The following is a 25,484-nucleotide window of genomic DNA, read 5'->3' as shown; positions in this document are numbered from 1 at the left end:
AGGTGCATGCATGGTGGAAGCAAAACATAATGCAACCACAAGACTGGTCTGTGATCTCATCAGATCTCACAAGCTTAACAGTATCTTTAGAGTCAGTTCTTGGATTGGAAACTTCCTTGAAAAATCCAGGATGCTGCAGAAAATGATGTTAAGGAGGTATACTTCCCTAAGCCAGTACTGAACTCTCTCATCACTGTGGTGCTGGAAGAGCAATAATCTTTCTGGATGAGACTTAAAACAGAGAACTTAAAATGCTTGAGTTCATTTATGAAAACTGCCATGGGATCTTTTAGAGTATTAACCCAGATGTCCTGAACAGATTCAAAACACAGTAAATATATTCTGACTTCAGTTCTTCTCACCAGTTTCTAGTGACTATAGCATTCTTCACTTCCTATCCTCAACTGGCTTTGTGTGATGTTAAACAATATTCACTGACCCACAATTTTATAGCTTCTCTTACCTTTCTTGATATAGATGATTTCACTTTCTTAAATGCTTCTTCAAAGTATTTTCGGCTAATCTTGATTTCTCCTTAAAAAGAACACCATACAATGGACTTAATGACTATGATTTACCCCCAATTCAGTATATAAAACACACACCCACATACTGCTTTCCAAATAACTTCCAGACTGCCATTAGTGACAATATCTCAAGTCTTTGCATTTGACTAACTGCTTGGTCTATTCTGCGTAACTGGCTGAGGTCTGAGCCACAGGCTTTATGAACTCCTGAATTTCAATATCATGTCTCATACAGACTCTGTGATCTTGAGCAAGTCCCTTCCATCAGTTACACCATCAGCAAAATGGAGATAATACTTACTTACCTCACAAGGTTGTTTTAGGTATCACTGTTCGCAACTACAGATTAAGGGCTTGATTTTCAAAGTAACTGTAGCTCCCATCAAATTTAGCTAGAATTCAAGGTGCTCAACACTTCCGAAAACAAACAACAAGCAAGCTCTGGTCTACATCCGATGAAGTGAGCTGTAGCTCACGAAAGCTCATGCTCAAATAAATTGGTTAGTCTCTAAGGTGCCACAAGTACTCCTTTTCTTTTTGCAAAGACAGACTAACACGGCTGTTACTCTGAAACCAGCTAAAACTTAAGTCATCCTAGCTACTTGACTCCTGGGTGTGAAAACTTCATACCTTGAGACACATAGTTAAGCTGATCTAAGTCCCAGTATATACACCACTACGTTGCTGGAAGAATTCTTTCTTCAACTGAGCTACAGCCTTTTGAGGGGATGGATTAACTGCACTGAGGGACAAAACCCTTCCGTTGCTGTAGCAAGCGTCTATGCTATAGGAGCACTGCTGCAGTGCCTTAGCTGTGCCACTATAGCCTCCATAGTGTGGACATGCCCCGACTTGCTAAAGATCAAAGAGAAAATCTATGACAGGGCTAGCTTCAGAAGTAAGGGCTCCTCATTTTCAGTCCTACGCTCTCATCAGATTACATATTATACACATATTGGGTTTTTTTTTTTTTTTTACATTTAGGAAAAAAAACTTTCAACAACATTCCAAGTATTCTACACAACCCCCAGGCAGTTCAGCTCATCCCAGCACCATATTGACATTGTTTGGCACTCTCCAGCACCCAGGCAACCGCTTACCCATGTCATCACCCACCCAAACTTGCATAATCTGTATGCATATCAGGCTGTTTCTTTTTCCAGCACTTCCATCCAGAAATTACATGAATAAATAATTAGACTTAATGAGTCTTAAACACAGCCTTTGAGATAACAGGTCTATTGGGAAACTGAATTTCATTCCAAACAAATGGAAAAGAAGTGTGCATTGTTCAGCTCTCACTAGGAAACATAATATATGTGGATTTAATAGACAACAGGATCAAATCGGTACATAGATTTAGTACAACTATCTATCATGCACATAGGTAAGCTTCACATCAGACGTGCTGAATGTACCAGAATGTGTGTTTTTAAAAAACTTTGGTGATTGCTTTATTATGTATTTCATTAAGACACTTTCAGCTTCACTATCCTGCACCACCACTTTTCATGCTGTACTTTTGTTTTTGGTTTTTTTTGGTAAAACAGAGGACTTGAACATCTAGTCCTGTCAATCCAGGACTTCTCATGAACATAGTTAACCACTGTGGGTTTATTTAATGTAAGTCAGTAAAAATGTTGGTTAAAACTATAGCCACCACTAGAGCAAGATTCCACACAGATGGGGCTCAGGTAACGATGATATCTCTTCCAGAAAGGTAAAGTAAAATCTAGCTCAGCATTCCTCCACCTCATCCCCTCTTTTATACCACACAGACAAACATCTGGAAACTCCCTGTGACTGACTCAGAGTGTGTCATGGGGAACACACTGAATTATCGAGAGATCTGTAAGCATTTCACGCTAAATTAATTCTAAGCCATGTCAGGTCCACAAGTCCAACAAGCAATAGTATAAACATCTCCAATTTACTGTGCTGTTGTGACCCAAATGTTTACTTCAGCGTTTTCAACAGTTCAATAGACCAGAATTCCCTTTCAATGGGTTTCAGTATCTATCTTACTGACAGCAGCAGGAGCATTTGATAGGCACCTATAATAGCTTTAAAAAATAAGTAAAATGCTAGAAATACAGATCATCAGATTAATATCTTAAAAGGTGGTCAACTAAGGTTTTACAACACTAGAAACTAGTATTTTTACTTTGAACAGGAGAAATCACCTCTAGGGCCTCATCTACATTAATTAAAAAAACCAACAAAATTTTTCACTTACTAACTGCACCACATTATAGCAATAGTGGGATTTTTAAAATCCCCTAATGTAGACAAAGCATCTGAGGGAGAGGAGAGTATTCCTGTTTCCATGGCCCATTTAATTCATGGTCTTTATGCAGAGACTCCCAAAGGGGCCAATCATCATGGTGGTCCCTCCACAATGTGGACACTTGTCTGCTAAGAAGGGCAATAAAAATCAGATTCATTTAATAAAAGCCACCAAAATAGCACTTGGACAGCAATGACTTTTGGTCCCTAATTGACCCAGAATGGAGTCATACCTGTGACCTGGAGATGGTAGGCCACACATTAGATAACACCTCAGTTATCTGTATGTGCTCAATAGTCTGCCAGAGCTCCAAGTTTGATCTGAATGCTTTCTCTAACTAGTAAAGCTTGGAAGAGGCACTGAACCTGTAACAACAGCCTGGCCTCCTGTACAATTCCTGGATCAGAGAAACACTTGAGTAAACCTGAGGTCCAGCAAAAATGACTACCTACATCTAGCAGACAGATGGCAGATGCACTGTTTGATACATGCCCTTGTCTACAGTCAGACATAAAGAGAGGCCTAAATCCAAACCTGGGAAAACGAGAGAGAATAATGCAAATAATAAAAATGGTAATAGAGTACAATACTAGCTAGACACACCAGTTAGGACAGCGGCCCAACTGTGCTGTACAAAAACATAGTAAAAGACTTTCTTCACCCTGATGATTTTAGAATCTAAGGAAAGTTACAATGATCTAAGGCAGGGGTCAGCAACCTTTGAGAAGTGGTGTGCCAAGTCTTCATTTACTTACTGTAATTTAAGGTTTTGCGTGCCAGTAACACATTTTACATTTACAGGCGCCGGCGGCTGGAACCCCAGACGGAACCCCAGACCAGTAATGGGCTCAGCCCACTGCCAGTGTGGGGTTCCGGCCGCTGGCCCCTGCCAGCCGGGGTCCCAGTCACCAACCCCGCTCAGCCAGCTGCCGGGCCGGGGTTCCATCCATCCAGGCCAGCAGTGGCCTGAGGGGGGCTGGCAGCCGGGACCCCAGACTGGCAGCAGGCTGAGCCACTAAAAATCAGCTCATGTGCCGCCTTTGGCACGCGTGCCACAGGTTGCCAACCCATGCTATATGCAAAGGCATGAATTTAAACTGATATAGTTATACTGGTACAAGCCCTCCCATGCAGACATTCTTATTTCAGTATAAGAGGCCTGTTAGGATATAGATATTCAGGCCTGTCTATAAAGGCCTATACTCTAAGAATTTAGGTGTATTCTTATCACTTGGCTAATTATAGAGGTATAAAAGAAAGAATCAAAATCACTGTCTGCTGGTGTAAGGGCCTTCTCTTACTGTGACAGTCTGAGGCCCTGTTCTTAGGCTAAGGTTTTGGCTAAGCAGCAGAGGCAGCCATAAGCTAGGAAGCGAACAGTCACATCCTCACATTCCAAACTAGTCACATTGAAATAAGGTGCTATTGGGCTGTTAGGCACTATCAGGACAGGATTGTATTCCTATCACCTTCAGAGAAAGGGAAGTGCCTAGAAAATGTAAAAGGAAACTTAGTTTGATAGCATCCTGTCTGGCAAGAACTCACTTATCAATAGCTGGGATGTGAAATCCTCACTTCTGTATTGTTTTGTCATTATAGTTCCCACTTTGCTATTGTTTGTCTGTATAATCTCTCTGGTTCTGTGATTGTTCCTGTCTGCTGTATAATTAATTTTGCTGGGTGTAAACTAATTAAGGTGATGGGATATAATTGGTTACATAATCATGTTACAATATGTTAGGATTGGTTAGTTAAATTTCAGGAAAATGATTGGTTAAGGTATAGCTAAGCAGAACTCAAGTTTTACTATATAATCTGTAGTCAATAAGGAAGTGGGTGGGTGTGGGTGGGAGGGGGTGGGAGGGTGAGGGAAATGGGAGCAGGGAATGGGGGTAAGAAAATTGGAATCATGTTTTGCTAAAGGGGGAAATGGGAACAGGGAATGGGAGTAAGGAAGTTGGAATCATGTTTGGCTAAGGGTAGGAATGGGAACAGGGACACAGGTGTAAGGCTCTGTGGTGTCAGAGGTGGGAAGGAGGATACTAAGGAAGGAAACTGGAATCATGCTTGCTGGAAGCTCACCCCAATAAACATCAAATTGTTTGCACCTTTTGGACTTCGGGTATTGTTGCTCTCTGTTCATGCGAGAAGGACCAGGGAAGTAAGTGGGTGAAGGAATAAGACCCCTAACGAGGCCCTTTTTGGGTTTATCTTAAGTCACTTGGGGAGGGGCTTAAGGAGTTTAGTAATGACTAATCCGAGATTGTCTTTAGAACTCAAGAACAAAAAAGGTAAACCAGGACAGTTTAATTTTGTTTTTAACTTTTAAAAAAAGTATCTGTTTTCCCACCATCATCATTAAGCAGCTGAAGGTCCCAATAGACCCTACTACATTTTTATACTACTCATCACTATGGTATCGGACCCACATTCAAACAATTATCTAATCTTGCATGCAAACTCCATGGGAAATATACCATCCTTGATCTGATAGACACTGGAGAATTATTGTCCTTGCCAAGATTTCACTTTGAAAGACAGGGGAGCAAAGAGACCTGATTTATTGTCACTGAGATTATCATGATGCAATCAGACAAAAGCCCATTTAAACTGAATAATTATGTATATAGATTTATTTTATTGTTGAAGTTACTTTCTGTCTCCAGTGATACATTAAGAAATGTCAAGATGATATGCCAGCAGGAGAGAAATTTCTTCTCCATTGCTTATCGCTAGCCACATAGGTGATTATTTTATTTTTATTTATTTATTTTACAGAGCAAGAGAAATATTTAAGAAATGCTAAAGAATAAGTGTTACCTTATTCTCTTTCACAGCATACAGGTTGATGAAGGACAGAGAACACCCTGGGGACAGATCTCTCTCCCCCTGCCCCCCACACCAAACGATTTCCCCCAACCCAAAACAGGTAGACAGGACAAATGCATTTTCAATTAGATCTTGAAATGAAATCAAATAAAGGCTGGATTTGCCTTTAAGGCTCAGCATTCCAGCATGGGTGCACAACCTTTGCAGCCCCAATACATCTGGAACCACAGCTGCTGCTACACCCTTTTACAGGACATAGCATGTGCTCCTTCTCAGGGGAGGCCTGCTTTGCTGACCAGTGCAGAAGGTATGTGGGCCATTATTCCGCTTTCCTTCTGAAGAGGGCAACGGGAGCTAGCCTCAAGCAGTCATACTCCCTGGTGCAAAGACTGGATCTCTATTAGGCTCCTGTGCAGGGGGCTCAAAGGGGATGTGTGTGGAAGTACTTTACACCTCCCTTTTTAAAGTACTTTGAGATCTACTGATGAACAGTTCTATATAAGACCGAGGCAGGGATGGGCAAATTTAAGGTAGCAAAGGCCCAAAAAATCCACTAAAACTCTTTGGCAGGCCATACATTTTTTAAAAGCCGCCATGTAGTTCATAACGCAGAAGTGCTTCCTACAATACAGTATGTTAACATACAATTAACCATGTGTTAACAGTGTAAAACCTCAGTATTCTCATATATAAAATCCCCTTCGAGCACAATCTTTAAGAGAAATACTAACATGCAGTTCTATTAACTTAGTATGACAGAAGGTGAGTGGGGCTAGACAGAAATTAGATTAGAAAAATGTCACAATTCATAGCCACTGAAACCACAGAATGGTTGTCAGATAGTGACCGCACAGGGATTTTTTCATTCCAAATGTGAAGTTATCCTCTAAAATGTATTCTACCTGCCCCTAAGAACACCAGAAATTACAAATTATTTTAGGTCTTTGGATTAAGATCTTCTAAAAAGGCTTAAAAATGCATTTCACACAATCCCAGACTATATACTAAACAACTAGACTTGCATAGTGCAGGAAGCAAGCCAAAGGCTCTGAGGCACCAGAATTCCACTTGAATTTTTATGACCCTATTGCTATTACAAGTAATACCCAAGGTAACTATAACAAAGAAATTAGAGGAAAAACCCTCCATTTTTACGTTGTGCCTTTCACAGCACTTTATATAGAATGAATTTCAGTTTCCCTGTTCAGTCCAATTAGTTTTCCCTGTTTGTGGGGGATTGCACAGCAAGAGGGGAGGAAAAAAAACATTTTTTTAAAAACAGGAAAATGTGATTTTAAAACTACAAAAATTGGTAGAGGGACTTATGGGCAGATGCAGTACTTGGAACAACTTAACTCACTGTTGAAAAAGACCAGTATTCCAATTGATGGTGTCCCTTTAGTGACAGCTCTTCTATTAGTATTCTGAAAAATTTAAAAACTTTTATTTGGCCAGAACCAATGAGAGATGAAAGGTGTTCTGCTCCTCATGTCAGTTTTATTTGAGAGCACACAGCATGTCAGAATTGGGTTTTGCACAGAGGAAGGTTAAAACACATATCCATTCCCTGGGAAAAGCATAGTAATCAAAAATATTTTCCCAAGCCCAAAAAAGAGACTCATCTTCTCCCAAGACCAAACAATTTCTGGCCCAAGTATTCACAATTACATGTGTGCAATTTACATGTGCAAGCACCACATCTGCTCTATCAAAATGGATAATCCTTCATGCAAGGGACCAGACAATTTCACAAAGTACCTTAGTCAGATTGATTACAATAAATATTTGAAAATTAGGCCTGCAACTCCATGCCCAAATTTGAATTTCTAATACTACTCAAGCTTTTAAGCAAAAGCCCAGTTTCTAATAAATTTAACTTCAGCATCTTTACTGGAAATCCATACTCGTACACCTATTGTATTCACCACTATCTCTTAAAAGCAATGCCTCCTAAGGGTTATGTTTATATCTTTTCTCAACAGAAACCTTCCCACCTAGGTTTGGTTGGCCCAGTATCCTCCAAGAGTTCAAGCAGATTATGTTTATGACTTTTAACTAGTTTAACTACTTTCACCACTTAATCGTCTTCCCACTGTTCCATTTAGACTTTATATGCTTGTCTTACCTTTCTTGCTCTTCCCATTCTGTAGGGCCATTTCCTGTCTCAAGGCACAAACTGAAGCTTCACGCACTAGAGCAGAAAGATCTGCCCCCCTAGAGACAGATACAAATAGAATGGATCATTTTAGGATACATTTCTATCCATCATCTCTATTTGTGATGACATACATACAGCCAGGAGAATGCAAAAGATGCAGAGAAAGTATAAAAAGTGTATTTGTTTAAAAAAAATTGTTGGTTATAAAAAGCATCTGAAATCAAGTGGTGATCAAGGTGAGTTTAAAGATCTACTTCTCTCAGTAATTTACACACCTTGGGGTTGGGAATGCAGAAAATAGAGAATTTGGTACAAAGGTTATATATGCTTCACAAAAAACAATAGTTGAGTTAGATTCACTCAGAGGATCCTATATCACTTGGAAGATTATAAACTACAGTGCATTTGATCCTGAATAAACCTGACACAGAGACAAGAGGAGGGAACAGCTGGCTTATTGATTCTTCACTGAAATGTGCACTCTTGAGAACCACCTAATGCATCCAGAGTAGGTATTTCAGACATTAACTTTGGCTCTGAATTTATTTTGTAGACAAGAACCAAGTACAGCAGCCGTTCCTAGCTTTTTTTAAGTCAGAGTTGCATCTCACAATGGATTGGCACCTGGACATTCCCTATCCCCATGCAACTGTTGTTGTTCTCCAGGAAAGAGGGGAACAGGGCAGCAGTTATGCTGTGAGAAGCTGAAGGCCAGGTATGAAAATCATCAGAAGTATACCTAGAAATTGCTTTGGAAACCCAGATATGTACGTAGATCAGAAATGTTTAGGAAGACGCTATTAGGTTTATTTCTTTTATTTTGTAAGGCTTGTGAACTCCTCTGTGCTAACCCCAGATTGCTTTTGTTTTGCTTGTAACCTTTATGCTGAACCTCAAGAGAGCTATCTTGATGCTTAATTTTTGTAATTGTTTCTTTTAAGATCTAGCAAAAAGCCTAAGTTCCAGATGTGTTTCCCTTCTTTTGGGGTTTAATAAAATTTACCTTTTTTAAGAACAGGATTGGATTTTTGTGTCCCTAAGAGGTTTGTGCATACGTTATTTAATTGGCTGGTGGCAACAGCTGATTTCCTTTGTTTTTTTTCTCAGTTCTTCCCAGGAAGAGGGGTGAAGGGCTTGAGGGTACACCACAGGAAGAAATTCCCATGTTTTCCTTCCTGGGTTCTCAAAAGGGGGGTTTTCTTTTTGCACTTGGGTGGTGGCAGCATCTACCCATCCAAGGTCAGAGAGAAGCTGTGACCTTGGGAGTTTACTACCAGTCTGGAGTAGCCAGTATTAATTTTAAAAATCCTTGCGGGCCCCCACCTTCTGCACTCTAAGTGCCAGAGTGGGGAATCAGCCTTGACATGGGCTTGTACTCTTCACTTTGCTCTCTCCCCAGGCTTCACCTCCTCTCCTTTATTTCATTTTCCACCAGCTGAGCCTGGCAGGCCACCAGCTGCCTTGTGTTATATCTTTTAACCCCACTGGAATTACCAAGCACTTTTTTCTGATCACGCCCCCACCTCCTTACCAACAGCTGGGACCAGGAAAAGTGGGAGCCTGTGCTCATTTAAAGTATTGTCAAATAACCTTGCTTGTGGGAGCTATTATAGACTGGGGTTATGTCTGGGTCTAACTGGGAAACACGTGTTGTTTTGTGACCTCCATTTTGTGATCATAATAATCATTGTGACTTTCACTTGGCAATGCAACTTCCAGATTGGATTAAGACACCCACATGGGGTTGAAAACCATTCTAATCCTGACAAGGTCAGTCTGTCCTGGACATAGTGTCCTCATGCTATGGTGGGGGACACCACCACATGCAAGTGGACCAGACTAAGAAGATGGAAGCTAGGACGGGCTGCCTGGCCTAGGGCCACTAACCAGCCCTCAGACTAATAGGGGGAGGAGGGGGGTGAGATCAGAGCAGGAGGGCTGTGTTATTTTCCAAAGATCCGTAACTCTCAAGTGCTTTCAAGAGTAAAAGTATCTGTGGTAAAGAAACTCTTTTGTTGGGTAGGAAATTGGTACATCAATTTTTCCATAACAACCACCTCCCTTTAAAAACAAAAACCATTCATCTGCAGCTGGACTTACTTAAATAATTAAACAACTCCCTTCCTGAGCCTGTGTTCCTTGCTTTAATGCCATAGTGTCCCAGAAGGGTTTCATTAGCTTACCGAGCTCCCACAGCCAGGTGGGCTCTAGTGGAGAACATGTCTAAGCAACGTGGGCTCAGAAGGCTGTGGCACCAGTTCTGCGGGCTCAGACACCTGGATTGCTGGGTTCCACTGTGCAAGAAAGGTGTCAGACATGAAGTCTGCACTAGGGAGTGTGCCTGAGAGACCCAGAGCTAAGAACAGTGATCAGTCAGGACCCAGAACAAGGGGGCTTAGAAGTACATGGGCCGGGGATTGGAATTGATTTACAGCAGCACTTCCAGAGGGGGAGACTGGGCCAAGTTGTAACAGGAGCACCCAGCACCCTCATCTTTTATTTATAAATACACATCCATCTCATAGAGTTAGATTCACTGCTAGAAAGGATCTGATAAGTTTCTCAGCCCTGAACTTTCATCCAGGATCTCATCTCACATCTTGAATACTGCAATATCCTTTTCCTCTGGCTTTGACAAATGCAGTCTTGCCACTCGGATATCCATTCACAATGCTGCTGCAGAGATGACTTTTCTATCTTTTGTCACTTTGACCACATCACTCCTCTCCACACATCCTTCCATTGACTCCCCCTTCTCTATTGCATCCGACAAACTGCTTGTCTTCACTTTCAAGGCCTTTAACAAACTATCCCCGCTCTACCTATCATCTCTCATTCACTTGAGACTGTGATGCCAGCTTTCTTTGCCCAACTGTTAAATTTTCAAATAAGCACCGTTGCGTGCTCTCCAATGTTGCCCCTCATGCTTCGATGGAGCTTCCCATAAATATCTGCAAAGCCACCTCATTATCCTTCAACACTCTCCTTAAAACTCTCCTTTCCCATGATGTCTACAAAAAACCACCACCACACCCTGGCAACAGTTAGGCCACCAATACACTACCACCAGACTATTGTGTAGGAAGAGGAAACCTGTACCATCTACAACGTCTTAGAAAATCCCTGGAAAAACTTCAAGTGTAAGTGACAGAAATAGAGGGAAAGGCGTTTGAACCCTGAGAGTCAGCAAGTCCAACGTTCCTGTTAATAATAATGTAAAACACATTAACATGAGTAAAACATTTCTCACTGCATGCATTAGAATTAAAAATAGAAGACACTCACGTATAGCAATCACAACGCCGATCATAAGCAATTTCTTCAAGGTTTACATCAACATCCAAAGGGGGTCGGGTACCATCCTAAGGAGTTGGGAGTGATGGGAGAAGAAAAGAAATGGTATTTTTTTAGAAATAAGAAACCTCCAAAGTGACTATCACACAAAGATCATGTGGTCAGGCTGTACAATTTCCTGATTAGCGGGGGATTAGTACACCTCAGAAATGGACAAGAATGAAGGTCTGCAGAACCATTTGACACTGAATTGATTCAGAAAACGATGCTGAATTCTAGTGCTGATGCTCGATGAGTCAAGTTCAGCATTACCCTTACAGAGAGGAGGAGGACTGTCCAATTATGCTGTTCACAATTCAAGAAGAATGTTGAAAAACTGGAGAGGATTCAGAGAAAAGCTACAGGAATACAGGATGGGAAAACATGATTTATAGGGAAAAACTCAAGGAGCTCAATCTATTTATCTGATCACAGAGAAGGTTAAGGGGTAACTTGATCACAGTCTACAAGAACGTGGGCCACAGAAATTTGATAATTGGAGTGCTCTTCAATCTAGCAAACAAAAGTATATAACAAGATACACAGGCTGAAAGTTGAAGCTAGACAAATTCAGACTGAAAATAAGCTGCAAATTTTTAATAGTAAGGGTAATTAATCACTGAAACAATTTACCAAGGGTTGTACTGGATTCATCATCACTGGAAATACTTAAATAAAGATTCCCTGCCCCCCCCCCCCATATGTGCTGTATTTCAAACAGGAATTCAAGGAAATTAAGCAGGAAGTCAGAGATAATCACAGTTGTTCCCTTTGGTCTTGGATTAATGTAAAGCAGGGGTGAGCAAACTACAGCCCACTGGCTGCGTCTGGCCAGTCAGACATTTTAATCCAGCCCTTGAGCTCCCACCAGGGAGTGGGGTCAGGGGCTTGCCCCACTCCATGCATGCTGTGGCTCTGCGTAGCTCCCAGAAGCAGCAGCGTGTGCCTCCTCCAGCACCTATGCGTAGGGGCAGCCAGGGGGCTCCACACACTGCCCCTGCCCCAAGCGGCACCCCCACAGCTCCCATTGGCTGGTAACCACAGCCAATGGGAGCTGCAGGGGCAGCGCCTGCAGACGGGGCAGTGTGCAGAGCCACCTGGCCGTGCCTCCACTTAGGAGCTGGAGGGAGGACAAGCTGCTGCTACCAGGAGCTGCTTGAGGTAAGCGTCACCCAGAGCCTGCACTCGACCTCCTCCTGCGCCCCGACCTCCAGCCTCAGCCCTGATCCCCCTCCCATCTTCCGAACCACTAAATCCCAGCCTGGAGCACCCTCCTGCACCCCAAACTCCTCATACCCAGCCCCACCCCACAGCATGGGCCCCAACCCCCTGCCCCAGCGGAGCCCCCTCCCATACCCTGAACTCATTTCTCAGAGCCCTCATCCCTCCCAAACACCTGCCCCAGCCCAGAGCCCCCCCCACACCCCAAACACCTCATCCCCAGCCCCACCCCAGAGCCCGCCCCCCCAGCCAGAACCCTGACCCCGCCCCCCCACTCCAACCCCCAATTTTGTGAGCATGCATGGCCCGCCATACAATTTCCATACCCAGATGTGGCCCTCAGGCCAAAAAGTTTGCCCACCCAGATATAAAGTGTTACAGAACTATGTCTCTACTTCCTCTCCTCCTTTATACAGATATTCTTAAAGCACGGTGTAAGGTCAACAATGTTGGTTAGCCAAATGTTTTCCAGCTTTATTTAAGAGAAATTTTTCTGGGGAAGAAGTAGACTGAAATCAAATAATGGAGAAACATATGCAGCATAGTTGTAGCCATGTTGGTCCCAGGATATTAGAGAGACAAGGTCGGTGAGGTAATATCTTTTATTGGACCATTTTCTGTTGGTAAGAGAGACAAGCTTTTGAGCCACACAGAGCTCTTCTTATCATAGAATCATAGAATATCAGGGTTGGAAGGGACCTCAGGAGGTCATCTAGTCCAACCCCCTGCTCAAAGCAGGACCAATCCCCAATTAAATCATCCCAGCCAGGGCTTTGTCAAGCCTGACCTTAAAAACTTCTAAGGAAGGAGATTCTACCACCTCCCTAGGTAACGCATTCCAGTGTTTCACCACCCTCCTAGTGAAAAAGTTTTTCCTAATATCTAACCTAAACCTACCCCACTGCAACTTGAGACCATTACTCCTTGTCCTGTCATCTTCCACCACTGAGAATAGTCTAGAACCATCCTCTTTGGAACCACCTCTCAGGTAGTTGAAAGCAGCTATCAAATCCCCCCTCATTCTTCTCTTCTGCAGACTAAACAATCCCAATTCCCTCAGCCTCTCCTCATAAGTCATGTGTTCCAGACCCCTAATCATTTTTATTGCCCTCCGCTGGACTCTCTCCAATTTTTCCACATCCTTCTTGTAGTGTGGGGCCCAAAACTGGACACAGTACTCCAGATGAGGCCTCACCAATGTTGAATAGAGGGGAACGATCACGTCCCTCGATCTGTTGGGATACTTATGCATCCCAAAATGCCATTGGCCTTCTTGGCAACAAGGGCACACTGTTGACTCATACTCGTCCACTGTCACCCCTAGGTTCTTCAGGCCTGGGAAAGGTATTTCCAGTGTCACAGCTAAACGAAAGGTGGAACAGATTGTTTAGCATAAGTAGCACATATTCTAAGAAACCATTCAAGGTAGAGTAGCCTGTTAACAGCTCTGCAGTCCTAGGACAAGAAGAGGCAGTTAGTGGGTTTCAGATTGTTGTAACAAGCCACAAGTCCAGTGTCTCTGTTCTGAACACCTGCATAACGCTTTCAAAAGATGAGCCTCGGAGCTTAAGTTCGTAACTCTGCTAGATGCTAAAAATCACAGACTGAACAGACACTGGATTTATGGCAAGATTTCTGTACCAGCTTGAATTTGTACTATTACCCATTGTGCCATGTGCATCTAAACTAGATTGTAAACTCAATAGTGATGACACCTGTCTTATGTTTTATACAGTGTTGAGCACAATGTCAGTGCTCAAACAAGGGTCCATGTATCCACACTTTCCAGGTTTATGTATCCAGAATGTATGGCTGAATTCTTTGCAATGTGCTGAAAAAACATCTTATCCCCTATTTTAACATGTAATATTTTCCACTCTCCATGGCTACATAATTCAGCCTGGAACACTACAACCTAGGAGTGAGATTACTCAATAGATATTTTATATTTGCTTGTAAACCAATTGTTTTCTGTGAAGTCTTTCTCTCAGAAGGTCCATCTTTATGCAATATAACCAGCAGCTGAACATTTAAAGAAAAACCCCAGTGGTCTTACAGTACAGGAGAGTCATAATTGGAACAGCCTTACTTTTTCATATTATGATGTTTTTCTCAGCAGCCAAATTTTGGACAATTCAATTTTCAGAAGTGGTTACATTTATACTTGACCTTTCATCTGAAGAATCCCATCTACACCCAATATCACCACTGTAATGCAGCTACCTATGCCAGTGGTTCTCAACCAGGGGTACATGTACTCCTGGGGGTGCACAGAGGTCTTCCAGGGGGTGACATCAACTCATCTAGATATTTGCCTAGTTTTACAACAGGCTACTTAAAAAGCACTAGCGAAGTCAGTAAAAACTAAAATTTCATACAGACAACGACTTGTTTATACTGCTCTATATACTATACACTGAAATGTAAGTACAATATTTATATTCCAATTGATTTATTTTATAATTATATGGTAAAAATAAGGAAGTAAGCAATGTTTCAGTAATAGCGTGCTGTGACACTTTTGTATTTTTATGTCTGATTTTATAAGCAAGTACTTTTTAAGTGAGGTGAAACTTGGGGGTACGCAACACAAATCAGACTCCTGAAAGGGGTACAGTAGACTGGAAAGATTGAGAGCTACTGACCTATTCTACATGCAGAATAGTACAGGGAAGGAGAAGTTTTGAACAGAGATGCTGGGGACAAGCTTCCATTCACATGACAAGTACTATGGGATCTTTACAGTGAACTGCATGGCCCTCAAGTTAGTTACTTTGGAAGACTGAAGGGCAGAGTTGACCATGGTGAGGTCTGAACCTATGGTTGAACTTGAGGATTAGCTTTTCAAAATCATCTTCTCATTTTCAATAGGTTTTGGTATGGAGAATTAGTAGAAATTTCCAAGCAGTCTCCAATCTCCAATTCCAATAAGCATCAACTTTGCATTAGAACCCCACAGCTGTATCCTAGCATCCCGCTTCCTGGATTGGCAGGAGTTGCGCTTGATAACAAGATGTTGCATTCAGTCCTCCAAATGGCAGAAGGGCTGGAACATTTTGCATCACTTCAGAACTCCTCCTCCCAATTGCTTCAGGCAAACTCTTCCGCTGGTGGGTAAAAGTGTTTAGATGGAGGGTGTGTACAGTGTGTGGGAGAAGACAGCAAGGGGCTTCTTAGAGCTCTAGAAGTGAAACACAACCCCACCCCCTACCTCAGAAAAGGGATGGGTGAGAGCCACCCACTCAAAGACACATACCTCCATCCTGAATGTGTCTTGTATTTGGGTATGACAAGTTTGAACACATGCATATAAAAAAGTAGTTTGATGCAGGTACTTTAAATATAATCTGCAAAAGGCTTGTGTCCTTTTTTGTTTAAGATGCAAAAAAAAGGCCTGAAAGGGTATGTCTCCCACAACCTTCCTACATACTATCACCTTTACCTGGAGAGGTGTGTTGTTGTTTCTTTACGTTAGAAATACAGGTCTTTATCTAGTTTTAAAGACTTTATGGTGACTGGAAAACTAGTGCAATGATTTAGGCTACGAGTCAGTCACGGATGCTGTGATTTTACAACACCTCCATGACTTCCTGAAAATTATAATTCAGCCCCATGCGGCAGGGCTGGGGCTCTCAGGGAAGGAACTTTTAGTCAGACTGTTTAAAACTTGTATCTACCGAAACATATTCAATTCCAATGCCTAACACACACTTGGGAGTGTTGAATCTTTAAAAAATATTCCTTTCTTCCATCATTTAAAGAATTAGAGTAGCTCAAGACTTCTCCAAGATCCCCATAAATTCTCCAGCTGAATTGGGTGGGGAGGGCAAGAAGGGAGGAGGTAAAGCCCAACCACAATAAAACATTTTCTTCCTACAAAAAGCTTTTGGGGTCTTCTTTGTATACCACAAAACAACAACAAAAAATGGCACAAGCCCAATTTTTAGGAGATACTTAACAGGTCACCTTTAAAAAGAAATTGTTAAAATTACAACCCCATCCCCCATAATGTGTCCTCAAAACTGACTCGTTAAAAAAACAAAAAAAACCACCCCAAAGAACAGTCCCCTCTATGGCTTCAGAGCCAATAACTGACAAGGTAACTAGGTTGTTTCAGGTAGGCTGAGTAAATGGAGAGAGGCTTATTTCCACAATGCTATTATACAAGAACAACGTGTGAGAAATATATCTGAAGCAAGTCAGAGTCCTAGTGGGAGTCAGACTCTTGCATGAGTCATGACAGAAGCAGACATGTTCCAATCTCTCTCCACATTTTGCCTTCCATTATGAGATTTATTAATAGCCCACATATATTCAACCATAACACTGCCTACAATTTCAAGGGAGTTTTTGTGTTGTTTTTTTTTTAAATCCTCTTTCACGGTTTCCTCCACATCATTCGTGGAGTCTTTAAAGTCCCATCCCTTTTTTAGATACAAGCCTCAGCCAATTTTTCAATTCAAGGAAATTTGACGGGACTCTTTCAGAGCCACCAACACACTAGTCCCTTAGTAAAAGGAAGAGGTGCTTCTGAATAATTCAAAACACTCTTCATATCTTATTACTGAGAGAGTATTGTTATGCTGTACTCTTTACCTAAGAGAGAGAAACACACTGCAGCAGGAACAGAATCCAGAGCTCATGCTGGGCAGAGTAAGCCACTACCCACAGATGGAATCCACAATTTAAAAAAAATCTTTTTTTTACATCTACCTCTTCCTGCAGCCCTAGCAAACCCAAGTCTCCTATTGATCCCAATGGGAATCACATAAATAACTACTGCTGAATAAGGTCTATAGCTGGAATTTGTGTCTAAAGTTTTATAAATCCACCATCAAACACCTTGGTGTGACAAAGATAGCAGACCCAACAGATATACAAAAGCATTGTATGCACATTCTTATGAAGGAATGAATCCCATTAATTTGTCCTAATTGTGAACATAACATGGGAACTAGCATTTTCAGTTTAATTCTCAAGTAAGGCAATTTTTGATCACTTATTATTGTTGGTCCATATCAACCTTAATTACTATGTTAAAAAAAAAAAAGTTGGGTGCTTCTTATAATTACTCTTTATTACCAGTTATTTTAATGTTTTGTCAAACTGGGCCCTGCAATTCTTCTGTGATTGTAGTTTGTATAGTATTATTCCACACAACTTAAAAAAAAGACAGTTACCTTTTTCCGTAACTGGTGTTCTTCGAGATGTGTTGCTCATGTCTATTCCACAGTAGGTGTGCGTGCTTGCCACACGCACCGGTGCCGGAAGTTTTTCCCCTACCAGTACCCGAAGGGGGAGCACCGCTGCGCCCCCTGGAGTGGCACCTCCATGGCGCGGTATAAGGGGAGCTGTGTGCTCCCCCCACCCTCGGTTCCTTCTTGCTGGACAACTCCGACAGAGGGGAAGGAAGGCGGGATGTGGAATAGACATGAGCAACACATCTCGAAGAACACCAGTTACGGAAAAAGGTAACTCTCTCTTCTTCGAGTGATTGCTCATGTGTATTCCACAGTAAACAATTCCAAGCTATATCTGTTGGAGATGGGTAGGAGTTCACAGATTCCCAGCCCTACCAAACCCGGCATCGTCCCTGGTTTGGGAGACAATCGCATAGTGCGAGGTGAACGTGTGAACAGAGGACCAGGCAGTGGCCCTACAGATGTCCTGAATTGGGACGTGGGCCATGAAGGCAGCTGATGAGGCCTGTGCTTGCGTCAAGTGTGCCTTCACAATCAGTGGTGGGGAACTCCTGCCAGATCACAACAGGTGCGGATGCACGAGGTGATCCAGCGAGAGAGGCGCTGGGTGGAGATCAACCGCCCCTTCATGTGCTCAGCCGAAGCAATAAACAGTTGTGAACACTTCCTGTACGGCTTAGTCCATTCCAGGTAGAAAGCCAGCGCCCTACGCACATCGAGCGTGTGGAGGAGGTGTTCCACATTGGATGCGTGAGGCTTGGGACAGAGGACAGGCAGGAAGATGCCCTGGCCCATGTGAAAGGCGGAGACCTTATCCTTGTGAAAAACCGTGTATGGGGGTCCAGAGGTCAGAGCCCTGAGCTCTGATACCCGCCTGACAGACGTGATGGCAACCAGGAAGGCCACTTTCCATGAAAGATGAGACCAGGCGCACGTGGACAGAGGCTCGAAGGGGGGTCCCATGAGATGGGACAACACCAAGTTCAGATCCCACTGTGGGACAGGGAACCTAGCATATGGGAAAAGACGGTCCAATCCCTTGAGGAACCATCTGGTCAAAGCATAGGAGAACACCGGACGACCTTGCACAGGCGGATGGAAGTCCAATATGGCCACCAGGTGCGCGGCCCTGGGTCCTAAGGTGGAGGAGGTAATCCAGGATAAGCTGAATCGGGGCGGCCGTCAGGGAAACACCCTGCTCAACAGCCCACCTGGAGAACCTGGACCACTTTGCCAAGTAGGCTCAGCTTGTGGACAGCCGCCGACTTTCCAGGAGGACGCGTTGGACCCCTTCCAAACACGTCCGCTCCTCCCCGCCTAGCCATTGAGCAGGCATGCTGTGAGGTGCAGAACCTCTAAGTTTGGGTGGAAGAGAGGGCCTCGGTTCTGGGAGAGCAAATCCGGGCGAAGAGGCAATGGCTGCAGCAGGGCCACCACTAGGCTCATGAGGGTCCTGTACCAATGCTGCTGGGGCCAAGCCGGGGTGATTAAAATGACCCATGACTTGTCTAACTTCACTTTCTCTAGGACCTTGCTGATGAGGGGAAACAGGGGGAAGGCATAGAGAAGCTGGCCTGACCACGGCAGGAGGAAGGCATCTGAGATAGCACCCCGTCCCAAACCCCCTCTGGAGCAGAACCGGGTGCAACGATTGTTCTGCCTTGTTGTGAACAGGTCCACCTGGGGAATTCCTCACACTCGGAAGGTCTGGTGAGCCACCTCTGAGTGGAGAGACCACTCGTGCTGGGAGGAGAAATCCCTGCTCAAATGATCGGCCCATATGTTGCGGGCTCCCGGCAGGTGGAAGGCCCTCAGGAGATGTCATGGGCTATACAGAAGTCCCACAGCCTAAGGGCTTCTTGGCAGAGGGCCAAGGACTGGGTCCCGCCTTGCCTGTTGATGTAAAACACGGAGGCCGTGTTGTCCGTGAGGACCCTGATTATCTTGCCCTGTAAGTGTGAGCGGAAAGCCACACATGCCAGGCGTACCACCCTGAGCTCCCTGACATTTGTGGATGGACAACTCCGTGGTCGATCACAGTCCTTGGGTTTGAACTGTCTCCATATGGGCCCCGCAACCCAGGTCTGATGCATCGGACACTAGCTCCAGTGACGGGGCCAAGTTCTGAAAGGGGACCACTTGGAGCCTGTTGCTCGGGGAGGACCACTACTGTAGGGAGGTGATCACCGGGTCGGGCATGGTGAGCACTTTGTCCATACTGTCCTGGGCCTGGGAGAACTGTGAGGCCAACCAAAGTTGGAGGGGCCTCATTCGGAGTCTGGCATGGTGTACTACATACACGCACGCCAACATGTGACCCAGGAGCTGTACACACACCCTGGCCTCTGTCATGGGGAATTTCGAGACCGAGGCGATTAGCTCTTTCAGGGTCTCGAACCTGCCCAGCAGGACAGAGGCCGTGGCAGTAGAGGCGTCCAGGAGCGCCCCAATGAACTCTATGCGCTGGACTGGAACTAATGTTGACTTGGCCTTGTTTACCAACAGACCCAGGTTGGCAAAAGTGGACAGAAGGAGCGCCACGTAGTCCCGCACCTGCGACCAGGAGCTGCTCTTGACCAGCCAGTCGTCCAGGTAGGGGAAGATCTGGACCCCCCAGCGCCTGAGGTAGGCCGCCATCACCGACATACACTTCGTGAACACCCTGGGGGCAGTGGATAGGCCAAACGGAAGGACCATGAACTGATAGTGGTTCTGCCCCACTAGGAACCGGAGGAAGCATCTGTGCCCCTCGAATATATGAATATGGAAATATGCCTCCTGCAGGCCCAGGGCCACGTACCAATCGCCAGGGTCCAGGGAGGGTATGATAGAGGCCAGGGAGACCATGCGGAACTTGAGTTCGACCATGAACTGGTTCAGGTCCCACAGATCCAGGATAGGCCTGAGACCCCCTTTTGCCTTGGGGATAAGCAAATAATGGGAGTAAAACCCCTTGCCCTTGAACTCCCCGGGCACCATTTCCACAGCTCCCAGACTGAGGAGTCGGCCCATCTCCTGCTCTAACAGGTCCACATGTGATGGGTCCACAGACCAGTGAGGAATGGGGGGTGGTTGGGCGGGGGCGAGACAAGCTGCAGCGTGTAGCCCCAAGAGATGGTGTTGAAGACCCACTGGTCTGAGGTTAGCTGCGACCATTCAGAGAGGAGAGGAAAGTACATAAGCGATTGCGGAAGGGAAGCTTTATTGAATGGGGAGTCCCCTCGGGAGTTGCCTGGGTACCCCCGGCGCCCAGGTTGTGGGGTAGGATGCGACCACCGTTGAGGGTGCCCCTTCTGGTCCTTAGACCTGTTATAGGCAGGCTCATATCTAGGCTGAGAAGCCTGGGCAGCGGCCTGCTGTGGCTTGAACTTGGCTTTGGCCAGCAGTACATAAAGGCCCAGGGTCTGCAAGATCGTGCGGGAATCTTTCATGCCATGCAGCCTGGCGTCCATTTCTGCGAACAGGGCCTTGCCATCAAACGGGAGATCCTGCATAATTGACTGGGACTCCGTGGACAGCCCGGACAGCAGGAGCCATGATGCCCTCCTCATGGATACCGCCGAGGCCATGGATCGAGCAGCCATGTCCGCCGCATCTGACGCCGCCTGTAGGGCAGCTTTGGTGGCAGCCACACCCTCCTCCAGCAGCACCTTTAATTCTTTCTTGTCTCGCTCTGGGAGGGAGACCTCGAATTTTGGCAGTGAGCCCCACAAGTTAAATTTGTATCTGCTCAAGAGAGCTTGGTGGTTAGCCACCCGCAGCAGGAAGCTTGAAGATGAATACAGCTTCCTACCAAAAGAGTCCAGTCTCTTTGAATCTTTATTTTTGGGCATGGGAGCTGGTTGGCTCTGTCTCTCTCTGTGGTTGACAGATTTGATCACCAGGGAGTTGGGCGCCGGGTGGGTGTAAAGGTATTCATGCTCTTTGGCGGGTACAAAATATTTGCACTCTGCCTTCTTTGAAATGGGAGCCAGGGAAGCTGGCGTTTGCCACAGGGCATTCGAAATGTATGCCACTACCTCTTGGAGGGGCAGAGCCACCCTGCCCTGCACCGGGGAGGACAGGACATTAAAATGGGAGTCTGAGGGCCGCTCCATCTCCTCTGCTTGGAGGTTAAGGCTCGATGCTACCCTTTCTCAGGAGCTCCTGGTGTGCTCTGAAGTCCTCTTGTGGGGCAGAGGGGCTGCAACTGTGTCATCCAGAGCTGGGGAGGAGGTTGGCATGGAGCTCTGAGTGTCTGCCGGCACTGGAGGGTCCACCCCTTGGTCGGACTCCGGGCGTGGCGCCGAGGACATATGTCCCACCGATTTAGCTCCCAGGGCCCTAGAGAGCAAGGCCGATGGCACCTCTGAAGCTCCAGTTACTGAGCGAGCCCCCACCTGGGGCTGCATCGAAGGTCACGGTGCCCACTGGTACCACTGCCCTTGCCACGGAGTCCCGTGCCACTGCCTTGCTGCGGCACTGGTGGCACCAGCTGGCCGGCTTGACTAGGCTGACCCAAGGAGGGGCGGCTGCGAGCGGAAGTCGGGCTGACAAGTGACCCGGTGCTATCGCAGGAGGAACGGCGGTGCCTGGAGTGACAGCGTCCACGGGACTGCGACCCCGACGCAGAGGCGTGGTACCGCTCAGAGCTGCTGCTCCGCGATCTGCTCTGACGCTCAGACCTTTGACGGCCGCGGTGCTGGCGATCTACGCCTTTAGCTGCAGTGGCAGTGTCTCAGTGGGGAGCGAGAGCAGGAGTCTGACCGGGAGTGGCGACGGCACCCGTGCTATGACTGACTGCGGTAGCCCCGACGACTCAGTGACTGTCTGCAACGCCTTTCTCGGTGATGTCGGTAATCGCTCCATGGTGTGGAGCGGTGCCGGAAGCCCCATTTGGATGGCACCCAACCAGACAGTCTAGTTGGCGTCAACGGCGATGCACGAGGACTGTGTCCCGAACAATTGCTGGGCGCCGAGCAGGGTCGGGAGCGGTCTCCTGACCAAGATCTGTGCCGAGCTAGGGCAATTGCAGGGAGCCCAGCAGCGGTTTGGCTCTGGAGCGAGGATCTGACACTGGTGGCACTTCCGGAACTGGCATGATCATGATGTCTTGAGCCGCTTGCAAGGCCTCCAGCATCGAAGGCATCCAGACATCTGGAGAGGCCTGACCTGACGTGGCCGGGCTACTCCACTCAACATGAGTCGGAGGCCTAGGGGCTGGAGGGGAACGAGGGCTGCCCGACATGGGTCTAGCCTCTACCCCTACTTTGTCTCGATGCCACTGCGACGATGGGCCTTTCCTTGGCTTCTTGTTTCCCATAGATCGGGAGCGGTGCCAGCTAGTGGAAGGCACCGAAGGGTCACCATGTACCGAAGTTGCTGTGCCCGGAGCCAAATAGGCACAGCGCGCCAGAGCTGGGGTTAGCGCTGACTCCATGAGAATGGCCCGGAGTCTAATGTCTCTTTCCCTTTTTGTTCAGGGTTTAAAGATCTACAAATCTTACAGCGGTCGCTGATGTGAGTCTCACCCAAACAGCACAGGCAATCCGTGTGCGGGTCACTTCTTGGCATAGAACGCCTGCAAGTGTCACACGACTTGAAGCCCAGGGCCTGGGGCATACCCCATGCCCTGGGGCATACCCCATGCCCAGGTACTCTAGCTAACTGAACTGACTGAAAGAACCTACTAACAAGAGGTACTAGCACTAAGCGAACGGAAAAGTTCTGGGGACAAGCTACAGCTAAGCTGGAGCACGGCAGTTCCGACGCACCTTCGCTGGCGGCAAGAAGAAACTGAAGGTGGGGGGAGCATGCGGCTCCCCTTATACTGCGCCATGGAGGCGCCACTCCAGGGGGCGCAGTCGTGCTCCCCATTCGGGTACTGCTAGGGGAAAAACTTCCAGCCCCAATGTATGTGGCGAACATGCACACCTACTGTGCAATACACACGACCAGTCACTTGAAGAAGAATGACCTCTCATAGTATAGATCTCTTTCCAAATACTCACTTTGGTAATGGTCTTTAAAATAGCAAGTCGATCCACAGGTAGTGGCAAACCCACATAGAGTGTTTTATCCAGTCTGCCAGGGCGTAGGATAGCTGGGTCAATTATGTCTGCGGAGGGGAAGACAAAATATAATCCTGAAATTAGATGCAATACGAGAAGTGTGTCTTTAAAATACCATTTCAGTGGTACCTAATACCAATCAGGTTAAAAAAACAGAAAGAGAGAGACTGAATGGTTGGAGGGTGCTGACATAGCTGAACAAGGGAGTTCCACATTAATTCACAAAACGAAAAAATATTTTCAGCTTGTTCTCTTGGGGGTAAGGCAAAAATTCTCGCCAAATCAACTATAGCCAAAAATGTTTAAAGTAATATAAAAGGTAAATTAAAAATCAATGTTCATCTTGGCAAAGTATAGCTATGCAGGTGAAAACACATTCTTATAAACAATCCTCCTTTTTATTGTTCATTTGCATTGCTATAGGATCTTACTTTTCTGGAAGGTAACAGAGGAGAGGATATGTTCTTTGAACATATCAAAATATGAGATGGAGCTGCAAAGCAGCACATGACCTTGGTCTCCTGAGAGGCAGTGCAGACAAGGGACTCCAGATTTTGTTTGGCCTTGGGAGAGAAATGAACACTGAGATGAGAGAAACTGGAATCCTTCATGAAGTCAAATGTTCGCAAGAGCCCATTCACTGTTTTTAAGTACTGCTGGAATCTATGGGAGCTTTTAAGCACCACCAGCATATATGTAGTCTTCAATCACAGCAGCAGCCCATAAATACTAAAATCCTATTGTAGTAAGAGTGGAAAGATGGTCCAATAGTTAGGACTCTAGTCTCAGGTTTGGGATAGACTCAGCTCCACCACACACTTCCTGTGTGACCACAGCCAAGTCACTTAGCCTCTCTCTTTGCCTTCATTTCCCAGCTGTACAATGAGGATAATAGCACTGCCATACCTAACAGAAGTGTTTGAGGATAAATACAATACAGACTGTTAGGTGCTCAAACACCCAAGTAATGGGGGCCACTTTGCATACAAGATTATTAAAGTCTAAAGGTATTTATTAAAAATATAAATTTCTTTGCAGGCAGGTAGGAAGGTTGAGAAAGGATGCAAGGAAACACAGCTATTACAAACTACATACTAATGTTACAATTAAGAAAACCTAATATTAAAAAGCCTGGAAAAGATCAATTAATCCAGACAAAGATCCTAATACCCTTATAGTTCATATATGCACTAACAAAAATTCAGAGGTGTGAAAAATTATGAGAAGTGCAAGACAGGTTCATACCAGCCTAAAGTGATGCAATAAAGAAGGGAATCCAGCAGGATATAAGCTCTTCAGGGGGTAGACTCTCTTTTCTGTGTTTGTACAGTGCTTATCACAGTGGAGCCCCAAAGGAGACTGAGGCATTTGCATGCTACCATAATTTACTATTACTACTGATAATCCTGGATTTAGAACTGTACTCTGTTTTGTGCAAAGGTTACAGTTACATTCGGTGTCTTAAATACCCTTCACCTCTGAGAGAAAACTGTGATATAAAAGGAAATAAACAGGTCAAAGATGTGCTGACCACCTTTTTCTTCTAGCAATACCATCAACAAACCAGCGTTTCACCAAGATACAGCAGTCATGCATCCATTTTAATACACAGACTGTGCATTCAGATGTCCCCAAGTGGTTAATGGCCATAAATTCACCTCTTGTGAACTGAGGAGTTGGAGAAATCTGCTGCTAGATGTAGATGTGATGGGTAAGGCGGCACAGGCAATTTATCCCTATTGCTGAAGAACCCTGGTTTCTTTAAAATCACAGACTAAGGAAATTTATTGGATGACATCATAGTCAGGTATTACTGTAGCTGGCTATCACAGTCAGGAAAAAGGACAGGAAGTACATCCATAGCCATGGCACACAGAC

The 25,484-nt window shown here is 45.3% G+C and overlaps 1 protein-coding gene across 3 annotated transcripts in view; it reads right to left on the bottom strand.

Annotated features, from left to right (window-relative positions):
• NVL (nuclear VCP like) overlaps nucleotides 1-25,484 on the bottom strand; it is a 72,878-nt gene that overhangs the window by 5,627 nt on the left and 41,767 nt on the right. For 2 of the 3 annotated variants that reach the window (XM_073338760.1, XM_073338759.1), the window contains 4 exons: nucleotides 23,547-23,653; nucleotides 11,087-11,163; nucleotides 7,769-7,857; nucleotides 464-534 (listed from right to left, as the gene is read on the bottom strand). In XM_073338760.1, coding sequence (XP_073194861.1) covers nucleotides 464-534; nucleotides 7,769-7,857; nucleotides 11,087-11,163; nucleotides 23,547-23,653 — 344 coding nt within the window. Of the gene's footprint in view, nucleotides 1-463; nucleotides 535-7,768; nucleotides 7,858-11,086; nucleotides 11,164-23,546; nucleotides 23,654-25,484 lie in introns of those variants that run through there. The other variant, XM_073338761.1, reaches the window with a different exon arrangement.

The sequence above is a fragment of the Lepidochelys kempii genome, chromosome 3 (assembly GCF_965140265.1).
Source record: "Lepidochelys kempii isolate rLepKem1 chromosome 3, rLepKem1.hap2, whole genome shotgun sequence".
NCBI lineage: Eukaryota > Metazoa > Chordata > Testudines > Cheloniidae > Lepidochelys > Lepidochelys kempii.
The sequence above is the reverse complement of the archived record's forward strand: the minus strand, read 5'-3'. Positions and strand labels throughout refer to the sequence as shown.